Below are 24,117 nucleotides of genomic sequence, written 5' to 3' on the forward strand. Positions count from 1 at the left end.
CCAAACTGATTTCCACAGTGATTTCACCAGTCTACACTCCTACCAACAGTGGAGAAGGGTTCCTTTTTCCCCACAACCCCTCCAGCATTTGTTACTGGTTGATTTATTGATGATAACCATTCTTTCTGGGGTGTTTTTTGTAAATGTCTGTGTGTTTGTTAATGTGTTTTCAATCTTTTATCTTTAAAATTTAAAAAATGTATATGTCAGAACTTTGCATTTTATATACTAGTATCTGGCTATAGGTATTTTGTAGGAACCATAGTTCTTGGTGATATATATATATATCTCATATTATTGGGAGGATAAAATGGGGCCAGAAGGTACAAAAGTCTTGTGCGCTGTAAAGTACTAAATGAAGACAAAAGCCAGGCATGGTGGCACACACCTGTAATCACAGCACTCAGGTGGCTGAGGCAGGAGGATTACTATTTTGTGACTTTTTTGTAAACTAAGTGCTGTTTCAACGTTACAATCATTTCTAGAGTTACTGTAATCAATATGAATATCATGTTTTTTCAAATCTGAGCCTATATAGTGTTTACTTTGTGAACATATGTATATTGTATGTAAACTTCATAGTTACATTGTATTGAAATATTAGCTTGTTTGATATAAGGAGAGTACGTATTGAGTATCTTTTTGCTAGCCTGATTGTTTAATCTTTTTTACAAAGATTTAAACTTTAAAAAAAAATCTTTTAATTCACCTTTGTTACGTGGTTACAATGTTGCAGTTGGAAGGAATGGACCGGGAAAAACTGGTCTTCAGTGTCTTTGTTTTTTTTTTTTTTATTTTAAAGAGGCAAAATGAGAGACAAAAACAATAAAATGATACAGAATTTCAAAACAAAATGATAGGAAATTAACAATGGTTATTACATTGCATATTGTTATCTTCAAAGTAGTTGCTCAGATTACCAGGTACAGGTATGCAAAACGATCAAACAATATAAGCATTAACTGTTCCTTTCAATGAACTAATAGAAATGGATAGTACAATTATCTTAGATATCTTGTATATATATACATATCTTTTCTTTTACCTTCCTTTGTTTCTCTTTCCCCCCCCACCCCAGTTGTACTTTCCTTTTGAGCAGTTTCTTACCCTTTCACAATGTCTATTGCACCATTTGGATTTTATTTACTCTTTCAGGTTCTTACACTAGGGAGACAATATGATGTTTACACATGTGATTCTGATTTATTTTACGTAAGAGTATGGTCTCTAGTTGCATCCATTTACCTATAAAAGCCTCAAGTTTATCTGTCTTTATAGCTAAGTAGTACTCCATTGGCTAAACATACCACATCTTTCTATCCATTCCTCAGTTGATGGGCATTTGGAATGTTTCCAAGATTTAGCTATGACAAATTGTGCTGCTATAAACATGGGTGCACACATATTGCTATGGCATGATGTTTTTAATTCTTCTGGGAGGATACATAGAAGGGGAATAGCTGGGTTGAATCGGACCTGTAGTACTAGCTTTTTGAGGGATGCCCAAACTGATTTCACCAGTCTGCACTCCCACCAACAGTGGAGAAGGGTTCCTTTTCTCCCACAGCCCCTCTAGTATTTGTTATGGGTTGATTTCTTGATATTAGCCATTCTTTCTGGAGTGAGATGGAATCTCAGTGTTGTTTTAATTTGCATTTCTCTAGTGACAAATGCTGTTGAACATTTTTCAAATATTTATTTGCCATTTGTATTTCTTCATCTGAGAAGTGTGTATTCATCTCAGATGCCCATTTTTGATTGTATCTGAATTTGGGGGGCCTAACTTTTAAAAATTCTTTATATGTTCTTGATAGAAGTGCTTTGTCTGAGGGACCATTGGCTAAAACGTTTTCAGAATTAATGAGTTTTCTTTTTATTCTGTTGGTGATTTCTTTTGATGTGCAAAAACTTTTTAATAAGATGAGATCCCAGTTGTTGATTGTTTGAAGTATTTCTCATGCAGTTTGTTTTTTTCATGAACTCTCTGCCTACCCTTATGTCTTCAAGATTTCTTCTCTTCCAGTAGATTCAGTGTTTCTGTTTTAATATCTAGATCTTTAATCCATTTTGACTTTAGTTTGGTGCATGGTAATTGACATGGGTATAGTTTTAGTTTTCAGCATATGGAAAGCCAGTTTTTCCAGCACTATTTATTAAAGAAGCTATCTTTCTTCCAGTGAACATGTTTGGCCCTTCTGTCAGAGATAAGGTGGCTGAGTGTGTTTGCAGTTGTGTCTGTATCTTCTAATCTGTTCCATTGATCTTCAGGTCTGTTTTTTGCCAGTTCCATGCTGATTTTATTACAGTAGCTTTGTAGTATAATTTTAAGTCAGGGATTGTGATGCCTCCTGTCTTGCCTTTGTTGGCCCAGATTGCCTTTGCTATTCTAAGTTTTTTCTTGTTCCAAATGAATTTCAGGACTGTTCTCTCTACATCTGTGAGGTATGTTAATGGGATTTTAAATGAGGTTGCATTAAATCTGTATAACAGTTTTGGGAATATGGTCATTTTCACAATATTGGTTCTTCCTATCCATGAGCAAGCAATATCTTTCCATTTTCTGAAATCCTCTTTGATCTTTTTTTCAGAGTATTGTAACTTTCAATGTATAGACCTTTTACTTCCTTTGCTAGACGATTCCTAAGGATTTCATTTTTTGTATGCTATTGTGAAGGGTGTGTGTGTTGGTTTGGGGGTTATTTTTGCAAGGTGAAACAATATATATTACAGGACACATATTTTATAAGATTACTTATAATACTCACCCAAAGAATGATATACAAAAGCGTGCAGGAAATTGGTCCACACACTGAGACAAAGGAATGCAGCTGAGGGGCTGGAGCCCATGATAATGTCCTACATGAGTCCAGCTGAATACCTAGAGCTCATAACAATGCCTCCCATGAATCCAACTGGAGGCCCAGAGCCCATAATAATATCTCATGTAGGCCTGGTTCACACTACGAAGGCCCAAAGGTCAGTGGTGGGATCTAGAAAGTCTGTGCCAGCAGGATTAAGGATCTGTGCTAGCAGGCTGAGAGATCTGCACTGGAGCCAGGAAGCGATGCTCAGAAGAACCAGAGCTCCCCCAAAACGTACCCCAGCCATCCTAAGCAACAGTGAGGTCCTGAGCTCCTGCAATGATCAAGATGGCCGAGTTCCCATCAGGGAAGTCAACGCAGCAAGCTTTTCCAGGAGGCTGGCAGTGTACCATCTTCCCCTCCACAGCCAGGAAGCAATGCTCAAAGTGAGGACCAGAGCTCCCCCAAAGTGAACCAAAGCCATTCTCAGTGCCAATGGGGTCCCGAGCTCCTTGGAGGATGAAAACAGCCAAGTTCATCAGGAAAGCCAGCATGACGAGCCCCTCCAAAACAACCAACAGCTCCCCACAGCTCCCAACAGCCTCCTTCTTCTTCTCCAGGTCTGCCTCTTATACTGCTGGCAACAGTCCTCAGGTGGGCCTCCCACACCCAGCACCAGGCTTACTCAGTTCAGCTGGGGATTATAAGTTGACCACCAGTTATCAATCCACTACAGTGTGGTTCCCCTAACTTCTCTCTCAGTGAGTTGTGTGTGTACAGGAATGCTATTGAATTTTTTTTTCCTTTTTGAGACAAGGTTTCACTATGCAGTTCAGGCTGAGCTTGAGCTCACTTTATAGCCCAGGTGGGCCTCAAACTCACAGCAGTCCTCCTGCCTCAGCCTCCTGAGAGCTTGGGTTACAGGTGTATACCACTATGCCCTGCTGCTATTGATTTTTGAGTGTTGGCTTTGTATCCAGCTATACCACTGAAGTTTTAAATTAATTCTAGGAGTCTTTTGGTGGAGTTTTTGGGGTCTTCCATGAGTACCATGTTATCTGCAAATAATAATAATTTATAATAATAAATAATAATAATATAATAACAATGTATCTTCTTCTTTTCCTATTCTTATTTCTTTTCTCTCTCTCTCTTACCTAATTGCTCTAGCTATGTTTCCATACTGAAAAGGAGTGGTGATAATAGACATCCTTATCTTGTTCCTGATTTTAGAGTGAAAGCTTTCAGTTTTTGTCTATTTAGTATGATCTTCGCTGTTGGTTTGTCATAAATGGCTTTTATCAGATTGAAGTAAAGACCACTAGGGGCTGGGGATGTAGCTCAGTGGTACAAGTGCCTGTCTGGCAAGGGCAAGGCCCTGAGTTCAATACCTAGTACCAAAAAAGAAAAAGAAAAGAAAACATAAGACCATCTATCCCAATTTTCTGTAGGGTTTTTATCATGAATGAGTGTTGGACTTTGTCAAAGGCTTTTTTTTTTTTTAACAATGTTAGGATTATGAAAATATCATTTACTGCAGAACCAAGTAGCGTGATTGGACCCGCAGAAAAGGAAATGTAATCCTATATCACTAAACCTGTGCCTCTTGAATGAGAATGCTCCAAGCATCAAGGTCATATGGATTCTCTTCTAATTTCATCAAAGGCTTTTTCTGCATCTATTGAGATGATCAAGGCCAGGTATGGTGGTGCATGCCTGTAATCCCAGCACTTGGGAGACTGAGCCAAGTGGATCTTTGCAAGTTTGAGACCAGCCTGGGCTACAAAGTGAACTCAAGTTCATCCTGAACTGCATAGCAAGACCCTGTCTCCAAAAGACAAAAAAAAATGTGGTTTTATTTTTGGCTCTGTTGATATGGTATATTACATTTATTGATTTACATATGTTGAACCATCCCTACATCCCTGGATGAATCCCACTTGGTCATGGTGTATGACTTTCTTGATGATTTGCTGCATTCTCTTTGCTAGTATTTTAATGGGGATTTTTGCTATCCTATGCATAGTATCTGACCATAGTGCAATGAAATTGGAAATTAATGACAAAAGAAACCACAAAAATTCCATAAACACATGTAAATTAAGTAACACCCTTCTGAACAACCAATGGGTCACAGATGAAAGTAAAGAAGAAATTAAACAATATGTACAATCAAACAAAAATGCAAATACAACTTACCAGAATCTATGGTATGCAATGAAAGCAGTCCTCAGAAGGAAGTTTATAGTGGTGAACCCTCACATCAGGAAAACAGAACGAGAATAAATAACCTAACGCTGCACCTCAAGCTTGTAGAAAAAGAAAAGCAAGTCAAACCCAAAGCCAAAGAAGGGAAGAAATTATAAAGATCAGCAGAAATTAATGCAATTGAGACAAGGAAAACAATGCAAAGAATTAATGGAAGAGTTGGTTCTTTGAAAGAATAAATAAAATTGATAAACCCCTAGCCAACCTTATCAAAAAAAAAAAAAAAAAGAAAAACTCAAATGCATGCAATAAGGAATGAAAAGGGTGAAATCACTACAGATCCTGTAGAAATTCAGATCTTCAACATCTACTTTGAAAATCTTTACTCTCAGGATGGAAAACACAGAATTGGGCAGATTCCTAGATACGTATGAATTACCAAAACTGAATTAAGAAGATATAAAAATTCTGAATAACCTAACATCAGTTAATGAAATTGAAAATGGAATTAAAACTTACTAACAAAGAAAAGCCCAGGTCCTGATGGACTCACAGCAGAATTCTACAAGAAATTTAGAGAAGTTTTAACACCAATACTCCTCAAACTCTTCAATGAAATTGAAAAGGAAACAATTCTCCTTACTTATTTCTGAAGGCAAGTATTACCCTGATACCAAAACCAGAGAAAAACTCAACCAAGAAAGAGAACTATAGACCAATCTCCCTAATGAACATTGAGTATCTGTGGACAGCGACATGAGACTAAGACTTGTTTTTGTTTTGTTTTCTCCTTATTAAAATATCTTATCAAGGCTTTATGGAAGAAAACCTCCTGCTATTGTTATAAATAAATAAATAAACTAACTAAACCGAGTATGGTGGAGCACACCTGCAGTCCCAGTAGTGAGGAGGCTGAGGCAAGAGGATCACCTGTGAGTTTGAGGCCAGCCTGGGCTAGCTACATAAATGAGTTCAAAGCCAGTCTGGATTACATAGTGAGACTCTGTCTCAAAAACAAACAAACAAACAAAAAACTGAACTAAGCACATATTAAAAAAAATTTAACACAACTTTTTATCTTTGTCAGGTTAGTGTTTTATATTTGTGAAACTGTTTTATAATGACCTCACATGAATAAACTGTCACTGATGGAAAGATAGATTCAGCAATCTAGCTAGCAATATTTTCTAATCCTGCTTCAAAATCCAGCTCGGACGTCACCACTTTAACGAATTTGTCCTTGCTCCCCTAAAAATCAACTCCTTCACTAATCCTTTAATAAGTGCAGAAGTCCTGCAGGTAGAAAAGTACAGAGATCCTTTCCTGATTGTACGGAGGAAGGAAAGAAAGAAAATGAAGGCGTTTCAGGATGACTCCCAAAGTCTTGACACATGAGTGAACTGTAACGCCATTAATGAAATGAGGCCTGCAGTACAGAAAATAAAATCAGACCAGAGAGAAGGGGTTCAAGTTCAGCTGGAGGCGTTTTGATTGAGCAGTGAAGCTTCTTCCATGAGGCCTTCAGTGATTTCTCTTTCTAGGCTGGAAATTACCTCTTCCCCTGGGTTCTGCAGCACAGTATACTTTTCCAGGTCTCATCATTTAAATCTGCTGTGTTTACAAGGTATCTTTGGAAGGTTGCTTCCAGGACCCCCTAGGATACCAAGCTCACAGATACTCAAGTCTGGTATAGTGCAGAGCAAGAGGACAGCCCCCAGCACCTGTGCTGCGCCTGCGGGGAGGCGGGAGGAAAAGACGTGTTGAGGGAGGTGCAAAGGGCAAAGGGCGGTTCCACTGGCGAATCTCCGGAGCTCAGATTGGCCTTGTGCCGGAAAAGACGGGGGAAGGGGCGTGTCCTAGCGCGTGTTGAAAGAGGTGCGAAGAGCAAGAGGAGGGGCTCACAAAGTCCTGGAGTGCTGATTGGCTGCTTGCCAGGGAGGGGCAGGGAGGGGGCGTGCCCACACGTGGCTCTGGTAAACAAATAGAGGGGAGGACCAGTGCGCTGGCCTGGCCACAGCCTTCTCCAGGGGAACAGGAGCAGGCAGCTGGGGTCGGCGCTGACGCTTGCCAGTTCCAGCCATGGCGGGAGCCGAATGGGAGTCGCTGGATGAGTGCTTAAAGAAGTACTTGCCACTCGCAGACTTGAAAGAAGTGAAGCGCATTCTTTATGGCAAGGAGACCAGGTCCGGGACCTTAGAGGTGGAGTTGCTGGGTTTGAGGGCCGCCAGGTGTGGGTCCCAGGGACCAGGGACCAGGGGAGGACTTCAGGGTCTGGAGGGTTCTGAGGGAATGGTGATTTGAGTCTAGGATAAGCAAGCAGGGGCCGTGGGAAGTCTAGAGGTGACAGCAGGGCGGGGGGGGGGCGCGGAGGAGGGTGGAGGGCGGGTTACAAGTCATTCTCACACACGCTGCCCAGAACTGGGAGAGAGAGGGAGTTTTACTCTGCAGAGACGTCTGTGGCCACCACAGCTCTTCTCCTCACTTTGAGGGACCGACTTCCACCCAGAGCTGGGCCTGCACCGGGGGTGTCTGGCCAGGTTAGAGCTACCGACCAGAGATCCCCTAGCGGGTGTCCTTACTTATCCCGTCCCAGCCCCTCCTCACTTGCTGCCGTGACTGTGGGGCTTGGAGGTAGGGGCCGCCGAATGTGAATCTAACTGGCAGAGGAAACCTAGCCACCCACAAGCTCGGGGAATTAGCTACCAAGCTCAGTGCAAATGTTTTTCCACCTCTAGGAAGTCGTATTTGCATCAGGAGGACTTTCAGAGGGACAGTGGGTATACAAGGCTGGAAAAGACCCTTCACCTTCTGCTCCTATTTCTTAGGCCATTCTTCTCTGCGGCCACCAGAAGGATCTCTCTTTTTTTTTTTTTTTTTTTTTTTTTTTTTTTTCAGAAGGATCTCTTTAAAGTGTAAACCACACCGGGTTACTCATTTGCTTTGTGCGAGGGATTTCCTGGGCGCTTACAATAAAGTGCAAACTCTGATCTAGAGCAGCTCCTGGTTAAAATTCCTGCCACACCGATCCAGCTTGACTGCCTGCTCCAGGACGTTGTGCTGGTAACCTTTCAGCAGCAACTTGATCAGCTCAACTGTAACTGACTGAATCAGTGGTTCCAGCCACTGTGGACTTCCTGCAGGGAGGCCTGACCCATGGATTTTTGTGTGTGTGGGTGGTGGTGGTGGTACTGAGAATAGAACCCAGGGGTGCTCTACCGCTGAGTGACAGCCCCAACCCTTTCCCCATTTTTATTTTGAGACACACCTCCGTAAGTTGCCCTGAACTTGTGATCCTCCTGTCTCAGGAGGATCAGGACTTGAGTTTGTGATCCTCCTGTCTCAGCCTCCCTCAGTGCTGAGGTTGCAGGTGTTCGCCATTGCACCTGGCTTCTGAGGAAGTTGCACAGCTAGTGGATGGTAAAGGTAGAATAGCTGCCTTTGGGATTTGTCAGAAAAGGTTTTTTTTTTTCATATCCAAAGAGAAGCTAGATAGCCTTCAAGGGCTGGGGATTTAGCTCAGCAGCAAAGCGCCTGCCTGGCAAGCGCAAGGTCGTGAGTTCGGTTCCTGGTACCGGAGAAAAACAAAAACAAACAAACAAACAAAAAAAACAAAACCAAAAAACAAAGAGAAGCTAGACAGCCTTCAAGGCCTGCCCAAAGGGCCCAGGCTGTATTCTAGTTGCCACTGTACCTTGAAGACCAGTCACCTGGGAAATACCTTGGAGTTGAGCTTTTTCCCAAAGATGTCTTAAGCAAGCGGCAGCTCAAGCTACAGTTTCTAGCGCTGGAATTAGTTTAAGGGTGAAGAGAGCACGTTCTGGAAAAAAGACAGAGCAAGATCATGGTGTCAGGAAAAGGCAAAGCCAAAAAGTGCTAGGAAAAGAGAAATAATAATCGCTTCTTGGCCTTTTGGCTAAGATCAAATGCTAGGAAAAGAGAAATAAGTTTCCCATGTAAGACTGCCTGGGGCACATTCTGGAGAAGGGCCAAGGTCAGCCGTGGGAGAGGGATTTTTATTAGCATTTGGAGAACTCCAGGATGGGGAGACATTATAGTGGGCGGTAAAACACTCGCCAGCATCTGTTGACCAGTGATTGCCAGTCCCCTGGGGCACGGCTTGCAATAACAGAACAAGTGTCTCCCCTTTTTCTACCCTCTTTCCTTGATTCTCTTCCACTCAGTATGTAGCCTTTGCAGCCTTTATCTCGAAAGTGCAAACCTCTGTACTTGCTCAGGATACCCAACTGAAGCGAGAAAATGAATTCTTATTGTTACTTAAATGACCTCCCAGTTAAACTCCTGTCTGTTTCTCAGAGTCCAATCTGGATACGGCCGTGAGGGCCTGAAGTCCTCAGTCCCTGTCTGGGCTCCCTCTGTGCTTCACACACGACTGACGTTGCTCTGGATTACTTCCTCTGCCCACACAGCAATGCTTAGTGGATGTTTGCTAAATGAAGGAGCCAGGTGGCCCTGTGCCAGCCTGATGGAAGCCCCAGGGAACCTTAACTGTCAGTTTCTAAGATGGCCAGAACCAAGACGCAGTCATTCATTCAATGAACATTTGGTGATCCCTTTTTTTTGAGACAGCGTCTCTGTTACTTTTCTCTCGCTGCTGGGACAAAATACCCAACGCTCGAAATTAAGGAAGGAAAGGTTTATTCAGTTTACAGTTTGTGGAGGTTTCAGTCTATAATCAGCTGGCTCCAAGGCAGGGTAGCAGGGCACAGGAGCAATACTTCACGGCAGCACAACACAGCAAAAGCAGCACGAACCAAAGGTGAGGGGGGAAACAAGCCTCTTTTCCTCCCTTATATTATAAGCAGGCTACCCCCACCTGGGGGTGGTAGCACTCACATAATCTCCAGTCCCTCCTGCTGCATAGGAGGCTCAGGATGAATACAAAGTAAGCACCCTGGCCCCCTGCTCAGTGACTTAGTTATTAACTTTCTAAACTTCTCAAGTTGACACAATGAACACATCCTAGAACAGGAAGGGCATGTCCTTTTCACCCCAGGAGGCAGAACTGCTGAGCTGCTTAGGCAAGCTTCTAGACTCCCCAGGTTGACACAATGTATCAACCATAACAGACAGGGTTTCCCTGTGCAATTCAGGCTGGCCTTGAATTTACAGTGATGCTCCTGCCTCAGCGTCCCCAGTGCTGAGATTACACCTGTGCGCCACCATGCCTGGCTAGGTAACTTACTTTTGTCTTGGGCACCAGGGATACTTGGATAAGTAAACCACGATCCTGCCCCTAGGCTGTTCGTTTGTTTGGGTTTTGTTTGGGTTTTGTTTGTTTTGTTTTCAGCCCTGGAACTGAACCCAGGGCTTCCCACAAGTGCTGTAACCCGGAGCCGCACCTCCAGCCCTGCTTTCCATCTTTTGATAGTTGTCTTACATCGTGAGAGAAGGATGCAGGCAGAGCCTAAGAGAGTTTACATGTTTAGAGTTCAGGGCGGTCAGGAAGGCTTCCCAGGCAGGCTGCGCTTGAGCTGCACCCTAAAGGAGACAGCGAAGTTTATTCGGAGGCAAGAAAGGCTTGTGCCTCTGACATCAGGGGTATGGCATTGAGGGACGCTGTGCGAGAGAGCGGACTGCACATTGTCATAGGGTGGCATGGGCAATGCCCAAGGGAGGAGAAGGCAGGAGTAGCCAGGGTGGATCCTGAGGGCTCTGTGCCATACTGCTGTAGTAGAGCGTCATTCTTACCATGCTGGGAGCCTTTTATGAATCATGCTTTTTAGTTGTGTCAGAAATGAACTAGAAAAGAGCAGGTGAAGGATGAGTCGCCTGCGGGGGAGACACAGCAGGAGCCCAGAGGCCCCGGGGAGGTCAGTGGACAGTGGGTAGTGTAAGCTGTGAGGGCTGTGCCCACCCTCTGGCTTGGACCCACAAGGTGACTGGTGGGGTCGTCCCTGGAGAAGGTTGATACTGGGTTTGGGTGCTTTTTGGTTCCTAAAGCTGCTACAGTTACCACAAACTGAGCAGATTAAAACAGTAGAAATTTATTCGCACAGTTCTAAAAGCCAGAAGTTCAAGTCCAAGGTGTCTCCAGGGCCACGCTCCTTCCAGATCCTCTGCAGGATGACCTTTTTTTGCCTTTTCTAGGCTCTGATGTAGTTCGGCTTGTGGCAGTGGGATTTGGCTTTGTCTTCACATGCCCTTCTCCTACTGTCCCTGTGTCTCTCCTCTGGGTATCTCTTGTAAGAATTCTTGTCATTGGAGCTAGGGCTTACCCGGATAACGCAGGCTGACATGAACTTGAAGTCCTTACCTTAATTAATCTGTGGAGATCCTCTTTCCAAATAAGGTCACATTCATAGTTTTTAGGTATTAGAATGTGGACACACTTCAGCCCCCTACAGGTACCCTTGGGTGATCTGTAGGTAGACATGGCTCTTTGCAGTGTGGCTCTGGCCTGCCGGGGGAGCTGGGCTGCAGATGGCCATCCCAGGTGGAGGAGAAGCAGCTGTAACGTGGGCGGGGCCCAGAGGGAATTCTGGAGAACCTAGGTGCTGTAAGGGTGAGGGAAAGCGCAGGCTCTATAGCTGAGGATATGTGGTGATAGGACTTCAAAGTGGGCAGGAGAAAGGGTCAGGTGCTACAGAGATACCAGGTGAGGGCAGTTCTGGCTTAAGTGATGGAAAGGCAGGAGGGGAATGGGAGCCAGAGAATGCGCAGAGAAGGGGCAGGGGGACAGCTGAGCCGAGGGGAAGTGCGTGTGGAAGCTCCCTGTGAACATGGAGCAAGAGGGAGGTATGCAGAGCTCTTGCTCTCACCCACCTGTGTGTATGTTAATGGGAGACACTCAGACAGCATTAATGGCAGATCTCGTAGGCCTGTGTGTGCTGGCCGGCAGAGGGATGTCCAAAGTGTCTAGCCACATGTCACTTAATGATGGGGATGTGTTCTGAGAAATGCATCCTTAAGTGATTCGGAGGCTATGCAAACATCACAGAGCCAAGCTTACGCAAACTTGTGTGGCACAGGTCAGTTGCTTGGTGTGGCATCTTCTCATCTTCTTGCAGTACTAGGAATCCCGCATACTAGGAAAATGCTCTGTCCCTGAGCTACACCCCAGCCCTTTGATGTGGCCGCTTCAAAGCAATCGGGGTATAGGAAACGTGAGATTTATGAGGCTGCTGCTGGTATGATAGAGTATATTGTTTTACGTTAACTTTTTCTGTAAGTAGAGAAGGTACACATTAATAAAAATACAGTACATGCAGAAATCAGTAACAGTTGTCAACTGTTGTCAAGCATTATGTACTGTACATCAGTGTATTGGTGTATACTTTTATACAGTGCAGTCCCGTAGTTTCTTTACACCAGCGTCAGCACAAACATGAGTGCTGTGTTGTACTACAGTGTCATGACAGTGATGATGTCATGTCACTCTTCAGCTCCACTTAATTTTTTTTTTTTAAGTACTGAGGATTGAGCCCAATGCCTTTCCACTTAAATTTTTGAAATGGGGTCCTGCTACTTTGCTTAGTTGCCCAAGCTGAGCTCAAAGTTGCAATCTCCAGCCTTAGCCTCCTAGAATGCTGGAATTACAGGTGTGCGCCACCACACCTGGCAGCGTGATTGTATATTGCCATGTGAAAAAGGCCAGTCGAAGAACAGAAAATAGAGGCTGATACCACTATATCTGTAACACCTGGACTTCTATAGAAAACTTGAAGAATACACTAAACATCGTTAAGAGGGACCATCTCTAAAGTTTGGGTCTGGAGCCTCCGGCGGAACTTATTTTTCATTTTATACCCTTTCTACTTGTGTAACGCCCCTCCCGTGAGCATGTTTCTTTTACAACAAAGCTCTAGTTTAATGACTGAAAGTGCTGATGGTAAAGAGCCAATAGTGGGAGAAAGATGAAGTTCCAGGAGTGAGTGGTTGCTGAGGAAGCAGAAGCTTAGGGCTCTTGGACCAGATCTGCCCTGACCCTAGAGGGAGGAGGGAGAGACCAGTGCCTTGCAGCCAGGGCAGGAAGTAACGGGTTTTCCTCCTTGAGGTTGGAGATAAGGCCAGGAGGGATGGGTCTTCAGGAGCAGGGGCAGTGGTAGAGCAGCTGAAGTCAACTACAGGAATCACAGGAGGGCCACAGGCTTGCACGAAGACCACCTTGTAAGTTGTGGCTTCTTTGTGTCTCCTTCCTGGCTCAGTGTCCATCTTAGTCCTTCCATGCTGCTACAACAAGGTACCACAGGCTGGGTGGGTTTTCAACCCCTGAAATGTGTTCCCCACCATTCTGGAGACTCAAAAGTGCACAATGGAGGCACTTGCAGGTTCAGTGTCTCGCAGGGGTCCATATCCTACTTCCTAGATGGTGACTTCTTGCTGTGTCCCCATACATGGTGCAAGAGCAAGCAATCTCCTTCAGGCCTCTGTTGTATTTATTTGTGTGTATATAGTATATGTTTATTTTTGCAGTGTTGGGGTTTGAACCTAGGGGCTCAGGCATGCTAGGTAAGTTTGCTACCACTGAGCTACATCCCCAGCTCTCAATTATTTATACTGGCCTCAAGCCAGCCTCCCAAGTAGCTGGGATTACAGGCATGCACCGCCCTGCCTAGCAGGACTCTTTGAGGGGGCCAGGGGACCGAACTCAGGGCCTTCACAATGATCTATACCTTCATCCCTTCTTTAATTTTTAAATTATGAGGCAGGGTCTTATTAAATTGCCCAGGCTGAGTTTAAACCGGCCTGTGATCCTCCTGCCTTAGTCTCCCATAGTGCTTGGATTAGACACATTAGTCACTGTGCCTAGATAGCAGCCCTCTTTCAAAAGGTCCTTAATCTCATGCATGAGAGCCCCATCCATACAACCTAATCTCATGCAAGGACCCCATCGCCTTGTATTTCAATATGTGATTTGGGAGGTAAGAAGAAACATTCAGTTCATTAGAGTGAAGCCTGGCCTGCCTCACCTCAGGCCTAGGAGAATGAGGTCCGCGGGGTACTGGGAATGAAGGGGTGCACAGCCTCGGCCAAGCAGGATGAAGGCCGCACTCAGCATAGACAGAGGATGAAGAAGTAGATGAGATTGCAGAGTAACAGGGCTGATAAATGGAAAGACAGAGAGAGAACAGCTGTGGGCCCTAGATGCACTGGGGAGAGATCTTCCAGGTGATGCTTGTAGCCAGGCTGGTCCCGCCTTGACCTCTTCCAGGACTGAGACAAAAAGACAGCTTCCAGGGTGCCACCTGGCTCCTGGGCCACCAGCCTTTGGGAAACACGCACAGAACCTTTCTTTCTTCCTGGACTGCCTGTGCATCCTCTGCTTAGAGCTCCAGGAGAGCTTCATAACTGTCCACCAGGGAGGACTTGCCCTGGAGCTGAGGCCTGGAGAGGGGCCTTCTGGACGAGGGGGCAAGGGCTGTGTGAGCAGTCACAGCAAGGAAGGAAGGGAGGCGAGGTGTGGGCACTGCTGCTATTTCTAACCTGCCAGAGGGATGGGAACCTATTTGAAAAGCAGGCTGATTGTCAGGGGCGGAACCGAACTCGGAGCTGTCAGGGCCGTCACACGGAAAGTACCTGGCAGGGGGCGGCGACAGGGGGCTTAGGCTGACAGGGCTGTGATTTTGAAAGAAATGTCTTTAAGAAAGCGATTTGAAGTAGGAGAGAAATATTATTATTAGATAATGGCTGTCAGGTTATTTTTGATGTGTTCTCTGGGTATTTCATAATCATCTCACCCTTAGATGGTGAGGCCTTCCTGGCCTGGGGCCGTGAACCGTGTTGCAACAGGTATCCAGAGGCGTGGCTGCCCTACCCATGGTCACCTTAGTGGGAGGTTTTATAAATAACCCTGTGGCCTTTGTTAATAAATCATGAACTCGGATGGGCACTTGGGACTTTGGTCTGGACACCTACACCACAGCAAGCCCATCCAGTACCAGATATAGGACATACACATGCATGCACACACATGCCATGGAGGCCACAGAAGATAAATCCCTGGGGACTCGCTCACCTCAGGGTGAATGGCCACAGGGTCCTCTCACGGTCTCAGTGCTTGGCCTCCATCCCACCCATCTCCTGAGTTGCACTCTCCAGAGCCTGTCTCTGTTACCCCAGCCCACCTCATTTCGTAGGCTTCGCACTGCTCTGTGATTCTGGTTCAGAAATATTTTTTTGGAACTGATTCTCTCTTCTCTGCTGACTACTGGGACTTTAATCTCTGCCCTGATCTCAATAACTCCAAAACACTGACCTCTTGACTGGTCGCACTCCCCCTCATTGCCAAGCCTAACCACACCACCTCCCTGAAATCCTCCTCTTGACCACAGACAAAGTCCGGGCTCAGTATAGTATGCACTCACAGATGTTCCCTGACCCCTCTGACTGGCAGTGGGGTGCCCCCGCCTCTCTTCTTTACCTGATGAATGATTACAAAGGGCATGTGGGGGATTTTTATTTTTCTGAGCATTATTCTGGGGGTGGATCTTAAAGGCAGCAAATCTCACTGACATCCTCTTCCTTCTTCTTTCCTGCCCATTTAGGACGCTCGATCTGCCCAGGAGAGCGCTGGAAGCTGCCTGCCAAGGCGACTTTGAACTGCAGGGATATGCCTTTGAGGCAGCGGAGGAGCAGAGGAGATGCCCCCAGCTCGTGCGAGTGGGGCTGGTGCAGAACAAAACCCCGCTCTCCACGAACGCGCCCGTGGCAGAACAGGTGCTGCCTCTCTTGACCACGAATACATAAAAGGGGAACTGGCTCGCCTTTTGTTTTAGACACATCACAACCCTGGCTGACACACACCACAATCCCTCAGGTCCCACCTCAAAGGGCAACCGAGACACTTCTGCCCTGGCTTCCCTACTTTTCTCTAGCCTGTGTACTTGGCTCTTTTTTTTTCTCACACTCTTCTGTTTTGTTGTTGTATTTGTTTGTCTGCTTGGTGGTTTTGGTTTTTTGAGACAAGATCTTGCTGTGTAGGCCAGGCTGGCCTTGAACCCACAGTGATCGCCCTGCCTTGGCCTCCTAAATGCTGGAATTAAGAGCACCACAGTGCCTGGCTCAATGTACTTTGCTTTGCTGGGGAGATTCCCAATCCCCTACTGGGGACTGAGCCCGAAGTCTTGCATGCATTAGGTCAGCGCTCTACCACTGAGCTACATCACCAACTTGCTTCTCCCTCTCCTGCGTGCACCCTTGCTCTGTCTTCCTGTCAGCCCTACTGTTCTTTCCACCTTCCCTTCCAAATTCCTGTCACTGTGCTAATCCAGAGTTCCACTGACCAACACGGAGAGCACCCTTTCGTCCGACTCAAGCTGTTTGCACACGGCACTGCCTCTCAGTTGCCTTCCAGAAGGCAGCCTGCCACAGGACTGTCCCACATGCCTCTGCCTTAATTCTGAGGGTAGAGATGCATTCTACCAAAAAGGCTGTCAGCTGATGCTGCTTTCAGTTGACAGAAATATGACAGACGTTCACTTCTGACCTTTCAGTTAGTAAATAAATGTGACAGCATTTTGTATTTACATAAAGCTACATGCCGTCAGTGTGTTTGTTTTATATATTCCTTCATCACATTCCTCCAGCTCCTCAAAGTTTGGTGGCTTTCTCTACAGCTTTCCCTGAATACTGTAGACTTATAAGGGGTTCTTGAGAAATCTGAGGCCCCTTGGGTTCCAGAGCTGGTTCCTTGTCATCTTTCCTGTTGGTCCCTCTTTTGCTTTTGTTGGACTGAAGTTTGTCTGGAGCTTGGGGCTGTAGCTCAGTGGCAGGCATGCGTGAGACCCCGCTTTCAGTACCCAGCATTCCCACCCACCCAGCCCCATAGAGATGTCTGCTTCTGTTTACTTTTCTCTCTGGAATTGTCATTTGTGAACGTGCCCCTCTACCACTCGGAGCTGTCATCCTCCCCGCGGCCTCAGCGCCTGGAGATGCACCGCACATTGCCAGCTTGAGCAAGTGTGTGTTCACATGGCTGACGCTGGCAGCAAATATTCGTGGAGCCTGGAGTGCACGGCCTCTTGGGAAGAGCATTGGAGAAGGTTTGGCCTCTCTCTGGGTTTCCAGCCTGATGCCTTTAGTCTACCTTCAAAGAGTCACTTCTGAGTGTCTCCTGTGAGCCAGACTTTGTGCTGAGGACCCAGAGACAAGGATGCTTTCTTCCTGCACCTAGGGAGCCTGTGGGGTCTTGAGAGTGACAGGCAGCCGGGAACCAGTAGCAACACAAGGGGAATAGTGTGCCGTAGGGACCGCCAAAGGACACTGGGAGAGTCTGCTGAGGGCTCCCAGAGGGGTCAGGAGACAGGTCTCACACCTGCAGGGTGGCTGGATGTGGGGAGAGGCACATTCCCGCCCAGTGCCACAGTCCAATATGGGAAGAGTTAGAGCCGAAAGGATGAGTCGTTGGCAGATAGGATTCGTGCAGGACAGTGGAAGTGGCCAGACAGGGCAGGCAAAACAGCTCCAGTGCAGGACGGTGCCAGGTGGGCTGTGCCAGCTGAGGGAGCAGCAAGTTCTGGGGGCGACTGTGTGAGCATGTGTGTGCTAGCACACCCTGCGTCCGGTAAGCAGAGCTGTCCTCCCCGACACCTCAGCAACCCTACTAGGCAGGTGGTGGTTTCCCCGTTGCCAGGTGAGGAAGTGGAGGTGGTGTCCAGGTACCTCCGGAGCTGCTGTGCCTCCACCTAGTCTCGCAGAGTTTGGTCTGATGAGAGAACCAGGTATCAGAGCCTCTCCAGCCTGTTTGCCCCTGGTCAGGTGGGAGTTTATTGTTCCACGTATGTTGGGATGAACTTAAAAACTGTCTCACTAATAGAGGTGAATGGGTTCTAATCCTCACTTTTCAAATCCTCAGGTCTCTACCGTCCACAGACGCATAGAGGCCATTGTCGAGGTGGCTGCCATGTGCGGAGTCAATATCATTTGTTTCCAGGAAGCGTGGAGTAAGTCTGTTTTGTGGCGCTTTCTCAGCCGCCTTTGTTTAAGCACTTGTGTCTTCCCTCCACATTGTCACCAGTGTCTGCTACCTAACTTTAAAAATTTGTCCTTTCTTTTCTCACCCACACAAAGGCTATTTGTCAACAACACGGAAAACCCTGGCCCGCCTCCCTCTCTGCAGCCCACTCTGTCACTTGGTCCTTTTGATTCTGCCTCCCACATCTTTCTGAGTGCATTGCACACCTCCCATTCCCTGTATCATTGCCCCGGCCTAAGGCACTAGCAGTCTCACCTCAGCTTTGCATTTTTTTTTTTTTTTTCCCCTGGTGGGGGCGGGAGGCAGGGTGCAGCGCTGGAGATCAAACCGAGGGCCTGTGTGTGCTAAGTTCATGCTCTAGCGCGGAGCTCCGCCCCCAGCCCTGCTCAGCCTTTATAATTAATTACCTCCCAGTCGGCTCTTGGCAACATTTGCTTTTGGCCTCCTCACCCAGCTACGCTTCAGACCTCACCTCAGAGCCAGCTGGCCAACTTCCCCTTCTAAAGTTGAGCTCTCTGCTATATACGTTCCTGGTGCCACATACTTTTTCTTTGTTATCTGTTAAAGTTTCTATCGAGGTTACATGTGTGTATGGTTTAGAATCAACATTGATCTCCAAGGTCTGTTACCAAAGTACCTGTTTTCCTCAGAGGCAAACTTTTAACAGTTAACTGATTCCTTTGGAATTTACTTTTTTTTTTTTTCTTTGTGGTGCTGAGAATTGAACGCAGACCCTTTACACAAAGCTACACTCCAAACCCCCTTTCAGAAATGTTTTAGTTTGAGGCAGAGTCTGTAAGTTGCACAATTGGCCTTGAACTTGCTATCCTCCTGCCTCAGCCTCCAGAGTTGTGGGGATTATAGGCACATACCATTACATCTAGCTGGAATGTACCTTTGTTTCTGCTGTTGTTTCCTGCTATTTCAATTTTGCATCATCTGTTGACTTGTCACCATGAAAGAAGTCAGTGCTGGTCCTTTGGGCCTTATGCTGCTGCTCCACACGTGTGTTCTTGTTCTAGCACGTCCAGTCTCTGCCAAGCCATTTTGTCAATGTTGATGTCTTTTCTGGAATCATTTTCTGTTTCCCCTGCAGTTTGCTTTTTGCTCTATCTACATACTTGCCGCTAGGCCAGCCCTCACTTTCAGGCAGTTTCCTCAACCTGTTTAGACTCATCGAGCAGTCAGTCAGTTCATCTCGGAGAAGCAGTCTGCTCCAGAGCCTTCTCACTATGCCTCCTGGGATTAGTTGCCCCCTCTGCTGGCCACACAGCTGTCATCCAAGGCTCTCCCTTCCGTCCTCCTCCGGGGTTTCTGTCCCTTCCTTTCTGGGTTTATACCCTTAGCGCAGTAAATATTTTGAGACCTTGTGAATCCGATATGTATCTCTACAACTTGCTTGGTAGCTTGGATTGGTATCAAATTCTGGTTTAGATTTCCTTGAGAAATTTTCCTTGAGAAATGTGCACTCGTTGCCCTAGGGTCTTCAAGCTTTGAGTTATTGACCAGCCCCAAACCAGTAGATTTATGAGCCATCATTGTCTGTGATTTGCTTTTCTGTAAAAGTTTATAGGATCTTCTGTTTTTGCTGATACTCTGCAATTTCATCATGCTGTCCTACTGTGTACCCCTTTCACAGTCCTACTGTGTGCCCCTTTCATAGTGCTGTCCTATTGTGTGCCCTTTTCTACCCTGTTATTCTCACACCGTCCATTCACTCTAGAAACAGATTTTGTAGGTCTAGATGTCCTTGTTTTATTTCATTAGTTCTTTTCTGTGTCAAAAGACAAAACCAAATTAGTTGAAGTTTTACTTGGCTTTATTTGTGACTCTAGAATCAAGAAAGCTTTTTCTATCAAATAAGTGTTCCACTGAGCTGAGCCAAAGAGGTTGGCTTCACAGACTGAGAAAGTGTAAACTAAGTAGGAACAGAACTGAGACAGGATTGGTTGTTTCAGAGTTTCCTTTCTTGTAAAGTGGGGTCAGTGAGACAGAATATTAGAAAAATAACTGATTGGTTGACATCCAGTTGTTTTTTTTTGTTTGTTTTGGTTTTTTTTTTTTTTGGTACTGGGAATTGAACTCAGGACCTTGTACTTGCCCGGCAGGTGCTTATGCCACTGAGCTATATCCCCGGCCCCAGTTTCTTCTTTGGCAATTATTAAAGCAGATGGAATGACATTGTCATGCTAGTTGAAACTGGCCTGTTTGGGAGATTTGGTTATCATTTCTCTTTCCTAAGGTCACGTAACAACTTGGTTTCTGTTTGGTAACACAGAACTTTAGCATGAGTGATATCACCTTGATTTTTAGTCTGTTTTTTGGGGAGGCCCAGTGGAGGACCTTAGTCCAAAACGATGGCCTCCTCTAGTTTTTATTTCACACTAATTCCTTTTTTTCTCTCCTCTCTTCCTGATTTTTCTACTGTTAAGATGTTGGGACTGAGGATATAGCTTTGCAGCACAAGCGCTTGCCTAGCAAGTGCAAGGTCCTGAGTTTGATTCCTGATACCAAAAAAAAAAAAAAAGAAGAAGTTGGAATGCTGGACTACTTCCCTAGTTTTCTTATGCATTTCCTCCTACACCTCTTTGTATTACTCAATTTCATCCAATTTGTCATTTAAGCCTTTTCTTTATTCTTTCATTTCTGCTGTCATGTTTTGAATTTACAAGTGTTCTTTTGCCAAAGGCCCCTGTTTTATCACATCTTGTTCTTTTATCATCATTGCAATATCTTCTCTTATTTCTAAAGATGCTAATATTAAGTAAAATTTTGTTCCTTTGGCCATCCCTACTGATTCCAAATTGATCCTTATGATTATCTGCTCATATTTTAAGAACTGAGGATTAAAAAGCTGATTGTGAGCTCTGAGTTTGTGCAAGGGGCTCATGCACTGAGCTCCGTTACAGGATGATCCGATTTAGGGGTAACCCTCAGGTAATCCCAATATTAGTATCTCTGGATCATTCCCTTCAGGCTGGTCAGATTCCCCAGAGGGGATTCTACCTCTGGCCAAGACAGGAAAGAGAACAAGGGTCCGGCATGGTGATATTTGTGTTGTTTTTCCCATGTCTTGTTATGTTTGTCCTCACTCTTGTTTGTGTGACTCTTCATCTGTCCGCTGCCTCCATCAAACGGTAAACTCCAGGAGGCCGGTGCCTGGGTTAACTTGTTTGTTTTGCCCATCGCTACCCACCCCACCCCCCGTCCTACTTGTCACGGCTACCACAACCCCTGGTGCATGACAGGCGCTAAAAGTTCTTATTGGATGGCTTAACCAACTCCTGCCCTTCCTGCTCGTCTATCAAGACTGGGTACCTACACCACCTTCTTGGTGGGGCCCTGGGAAACTCCCCCAGGTGGAGCTGAGCACTCTGTCCTACCAGGATAGCCATCCTAGGTCATAATTTGCCTCTTTTACTGAACGCTGGGAGTTGCCAAGGCCAGGTCTGAGCCAAGAGCTTTACTCCGCGTTGGGCCCACGAGTATGGGAACCCCTTCCCTTCCAGTTCAAATACTAAAGTTAGGACTTTGCAGTTCCTGGCCGCCCCACAAGCTCCATCCCACACTCTCCTTTTGAAAGTCTATGTTGGAGTATTTGTGTAAACAGGAAAAGAACCTATTAAAATGGAAACAGAAATTTGGACCCTTATCCACTTGAAATGAAATCATCATGGTAGATGTTATTCTCTGGGGGCGCTTGAGTCATTCCTAATGCTCTAAAAGCTGAGAATTAATGGCCATTAAGGAACATTTTTGTTATCAACAGATTTTTGTTGACTTCCTTAAAATAGTTCATCCATCTTCACCAGAGGGACCCTAAGGACTTTTGAGCCTGATACCAAATCCCTGGGGGCTGTTGCTGGCAGCACCTGTAACTTGCTTGGGTAGCTGAGAGCCTGGAGATGCCCTGGTGATGTGCTCGCTTTTACCCAGTCTTAGGACGCAGCTTTGAAGAACTGGAAGGATTTAGGAAGCCACAGCTTCTCTTCTTTCTGTGTGAAGAGAATCACAACTGCTTTGTGGGTCTTACTACACCATGTTTGGGAAATGACTACCATCGTGACCCCTGAATGGGGGACAAACCTCATGCCAAGGCCAGCCAGACACCACCCAACCACATCATGAAGTCTCCTGTGAACGCTCCTTGCAAGTTGGCTGGTTCAGAGCCTGTGGAATGATAGCAGACATCTAGAAACTTCCATTAGGCTAATCTCTCCAGAAGATGTGGGTTCATGTGAGGGAGCAGAACTAAAAAACTATGCTGAGTTGGCCACAGGAAACTCTGTACTCCAGGAAAAAAACGCCAAACAACCCAGTAGGAAATGGGCAAAGGGTATAAACCAGAGCCCACAGAAGATGAATCCAAAATGGCCAGGGAACATGTAATAAAGTACTCGACCTTATTAGGGATAAGGGTGAGACTGTGAAAGAGAAAGAGAGAGAGAGAGAGAGAGAAGGAGTGAGTGTGTGTTTGGTTTTGCTTTTTTTTTTAGGCTGATGATTGAACTCAGCACCTATGCATGCTAAGCAAGTGTTACACCACTCCCTGAGCTACCTCCGCAGCCCAAGGGAGACTCTTAAATACAGTGAGATACCGCTTCACACAGAATACTGGGAGATATTAAAGATAACACCATGCACCGCAGGTATTCCAGGCGTGGCTGGAACTCTAGTACAACATTACACAGCCAAAGGTTTTAGTACTCCCCCAGAGTGTTCCTTCCTGCCCCCGCCAAATAGGAAACTGCCATTTTGAACGCAGTTTGTGTGGGGATAACAAACACCTCCTACGTGTATATGTACTGTTTGAAAAAAACAGCAAAACAATGTGTTTAGGGCTGAGGATGTAGCAGAGTGATAGAGTATTTAACTAACATGTGCTGGGTCTGGGGCTCAGTCCCCAGAGCGTGTGCGCGCGTATACACACACACACACACACACACACACACACACACACACACACACCCTCCAACCCAAAGGCAAAAAGAAGACCCAGTGGGTTTCGTGAAATTTCCTAGTAAGAATAGCAAGAAATCATGGGAACAATAATGCATTTATTCTTGGACACATCCAGCAGTTGCTAGACTTCTTGTAGCATCATTCTGTGAGTGCCTTTTCTCATTTCTGAAGATATCTCCCCGTCCCCATGGTGATCTCCTGCCGCTGGACCCAAGAGCACCCCTCAGGCTGCGTGTGATAAGAATCTGACCTTTATCCCCTTTGCAGATATGCCATTTGCTTTCTGTACAAGAGAGAAGCTTCCTTGGACAGAATTTGCCGAGTCAGCAGAGGACGGTCTCACCACCAGGTTCTGTCAGAAGGTAGGAAATTAACTGCTCCTCCGACAGCAGCTGCTGAGCCTACCAGGCTGCAGGGCACAGCCACACCGTGGGATGTGACCCTTTACCATGGAAAATATACTTGCTTGGTGCTTGCTTTATCGAGTGAGATAAGCCTATTTGCCACCTTTTTTTTTAGTGCAAAATGATAGACTTTCAGACTCTGAAGAGCCCTTTGTGGCTTTTTCAGGTAAGGGAGCCATACCCCAGGCAGGGGTGGTCTCGGGGTGACTTCGTACTGAGGCTGGTGAGGGGCAAAACCAGCACTCGAGGAGTAGGGACATTGAGTCCTTGTCCGGAGCTTTCCCGGCTGTGCTTGCCGTTAGCCTGACTCACTGTCTCAGCAGGGTTGGAAATTGGTTTTGATTTGTCTTCATTAAAGCTTCATAATCCATGTGATATGATCCCATTTATATGGACTGTCCAGAAGAGGCAAATCTCTAGGGGACAGAAAGCCAATTCGTGGCTGCTGGGGGCAGGGGTGAAAGAAGGCGTGACGGCTAATGAGCACAGGGCTTCCGCTTGGATGATGAAAGTGTTCCAAAATTAGATTGGGTGATGACTGCAGAATTCTGTGAATATACGGAAACCACTGAATCTGAGACTTTAAAAGAGTGAGTTTGGGAGCTGATGGTAAAGCTCATGGGTGAAGCACTTGTCTATCATGCACGAGGCCCAGGGTTCAATCCCCAGCACTGCCAGAGAGAAAGAGAGAGACAGGCAGAGTCTTAGGCTGCATGAATTATGTCTTAATAGAGCTGTTACCAGAAAAAATTCATAACATTCAAAGAAGGGGTGGATGGTGTCTTGGTTACTTTTCTCTCATTGCTGA

At 45.9% G+C, this 24,117-nt stretch overlaps 1 protein-coding gene across 2 annotated transcripts in view; it reads left to right on the forward strand.

Moving 5' to 3' along the window:
- Positions 1–7,009: 7,009 nt before the first annotated feature.
- The window catches only part of Upb1 (ureidopropionase, beta), a 30,940-nt gene continuing 13,832 nt past the window's right edge, over positions 7,010–24,117 (forward strand). Inside the window, exons 1-4 of one of the 2 annotated variants that reach the window (XM_005396387.1) lie at positions 7,010–7,192; positions 15,515–15,686; positions 17,824–17,911; positions 23,173–23,267. In XM_005396387.1, the coding sequence (XP_005396444.1) occupies positions 7,089–7,192; positions 15,515–15,686; positions 17,824–17,911; positions 23,173–23,267 (459 nt within the window). In that variant the 5' untranslated portion in view covers positions 7,010–7,088. Of the gene's footprint in view, positions 7,193–15,309; positions 15,411–15,514; positions 15,687–17,823; positions 17,912–23,172; positions 23,268–24,117 lie in introns of those variants that run through there. The other variant, XM_013520494.1, reaches the window with a different exon arrangement.

This window comes from Chinchilla lanigera, unplaced genomic scaffold (assembly GCF_000276665.1).
Source record: "Chinchilla lanigera isolate Chin_1 unplaced genomic scaffold, ChiLan1.0 scaffold00054, whole genome shotgun sequence".
Lineage (NCBI taxonomy): Eukaryota > Metazoa > Chordata > Mammalia > Rodentia > Chinchillidae > Chinchilla > Chinchilla lanigera.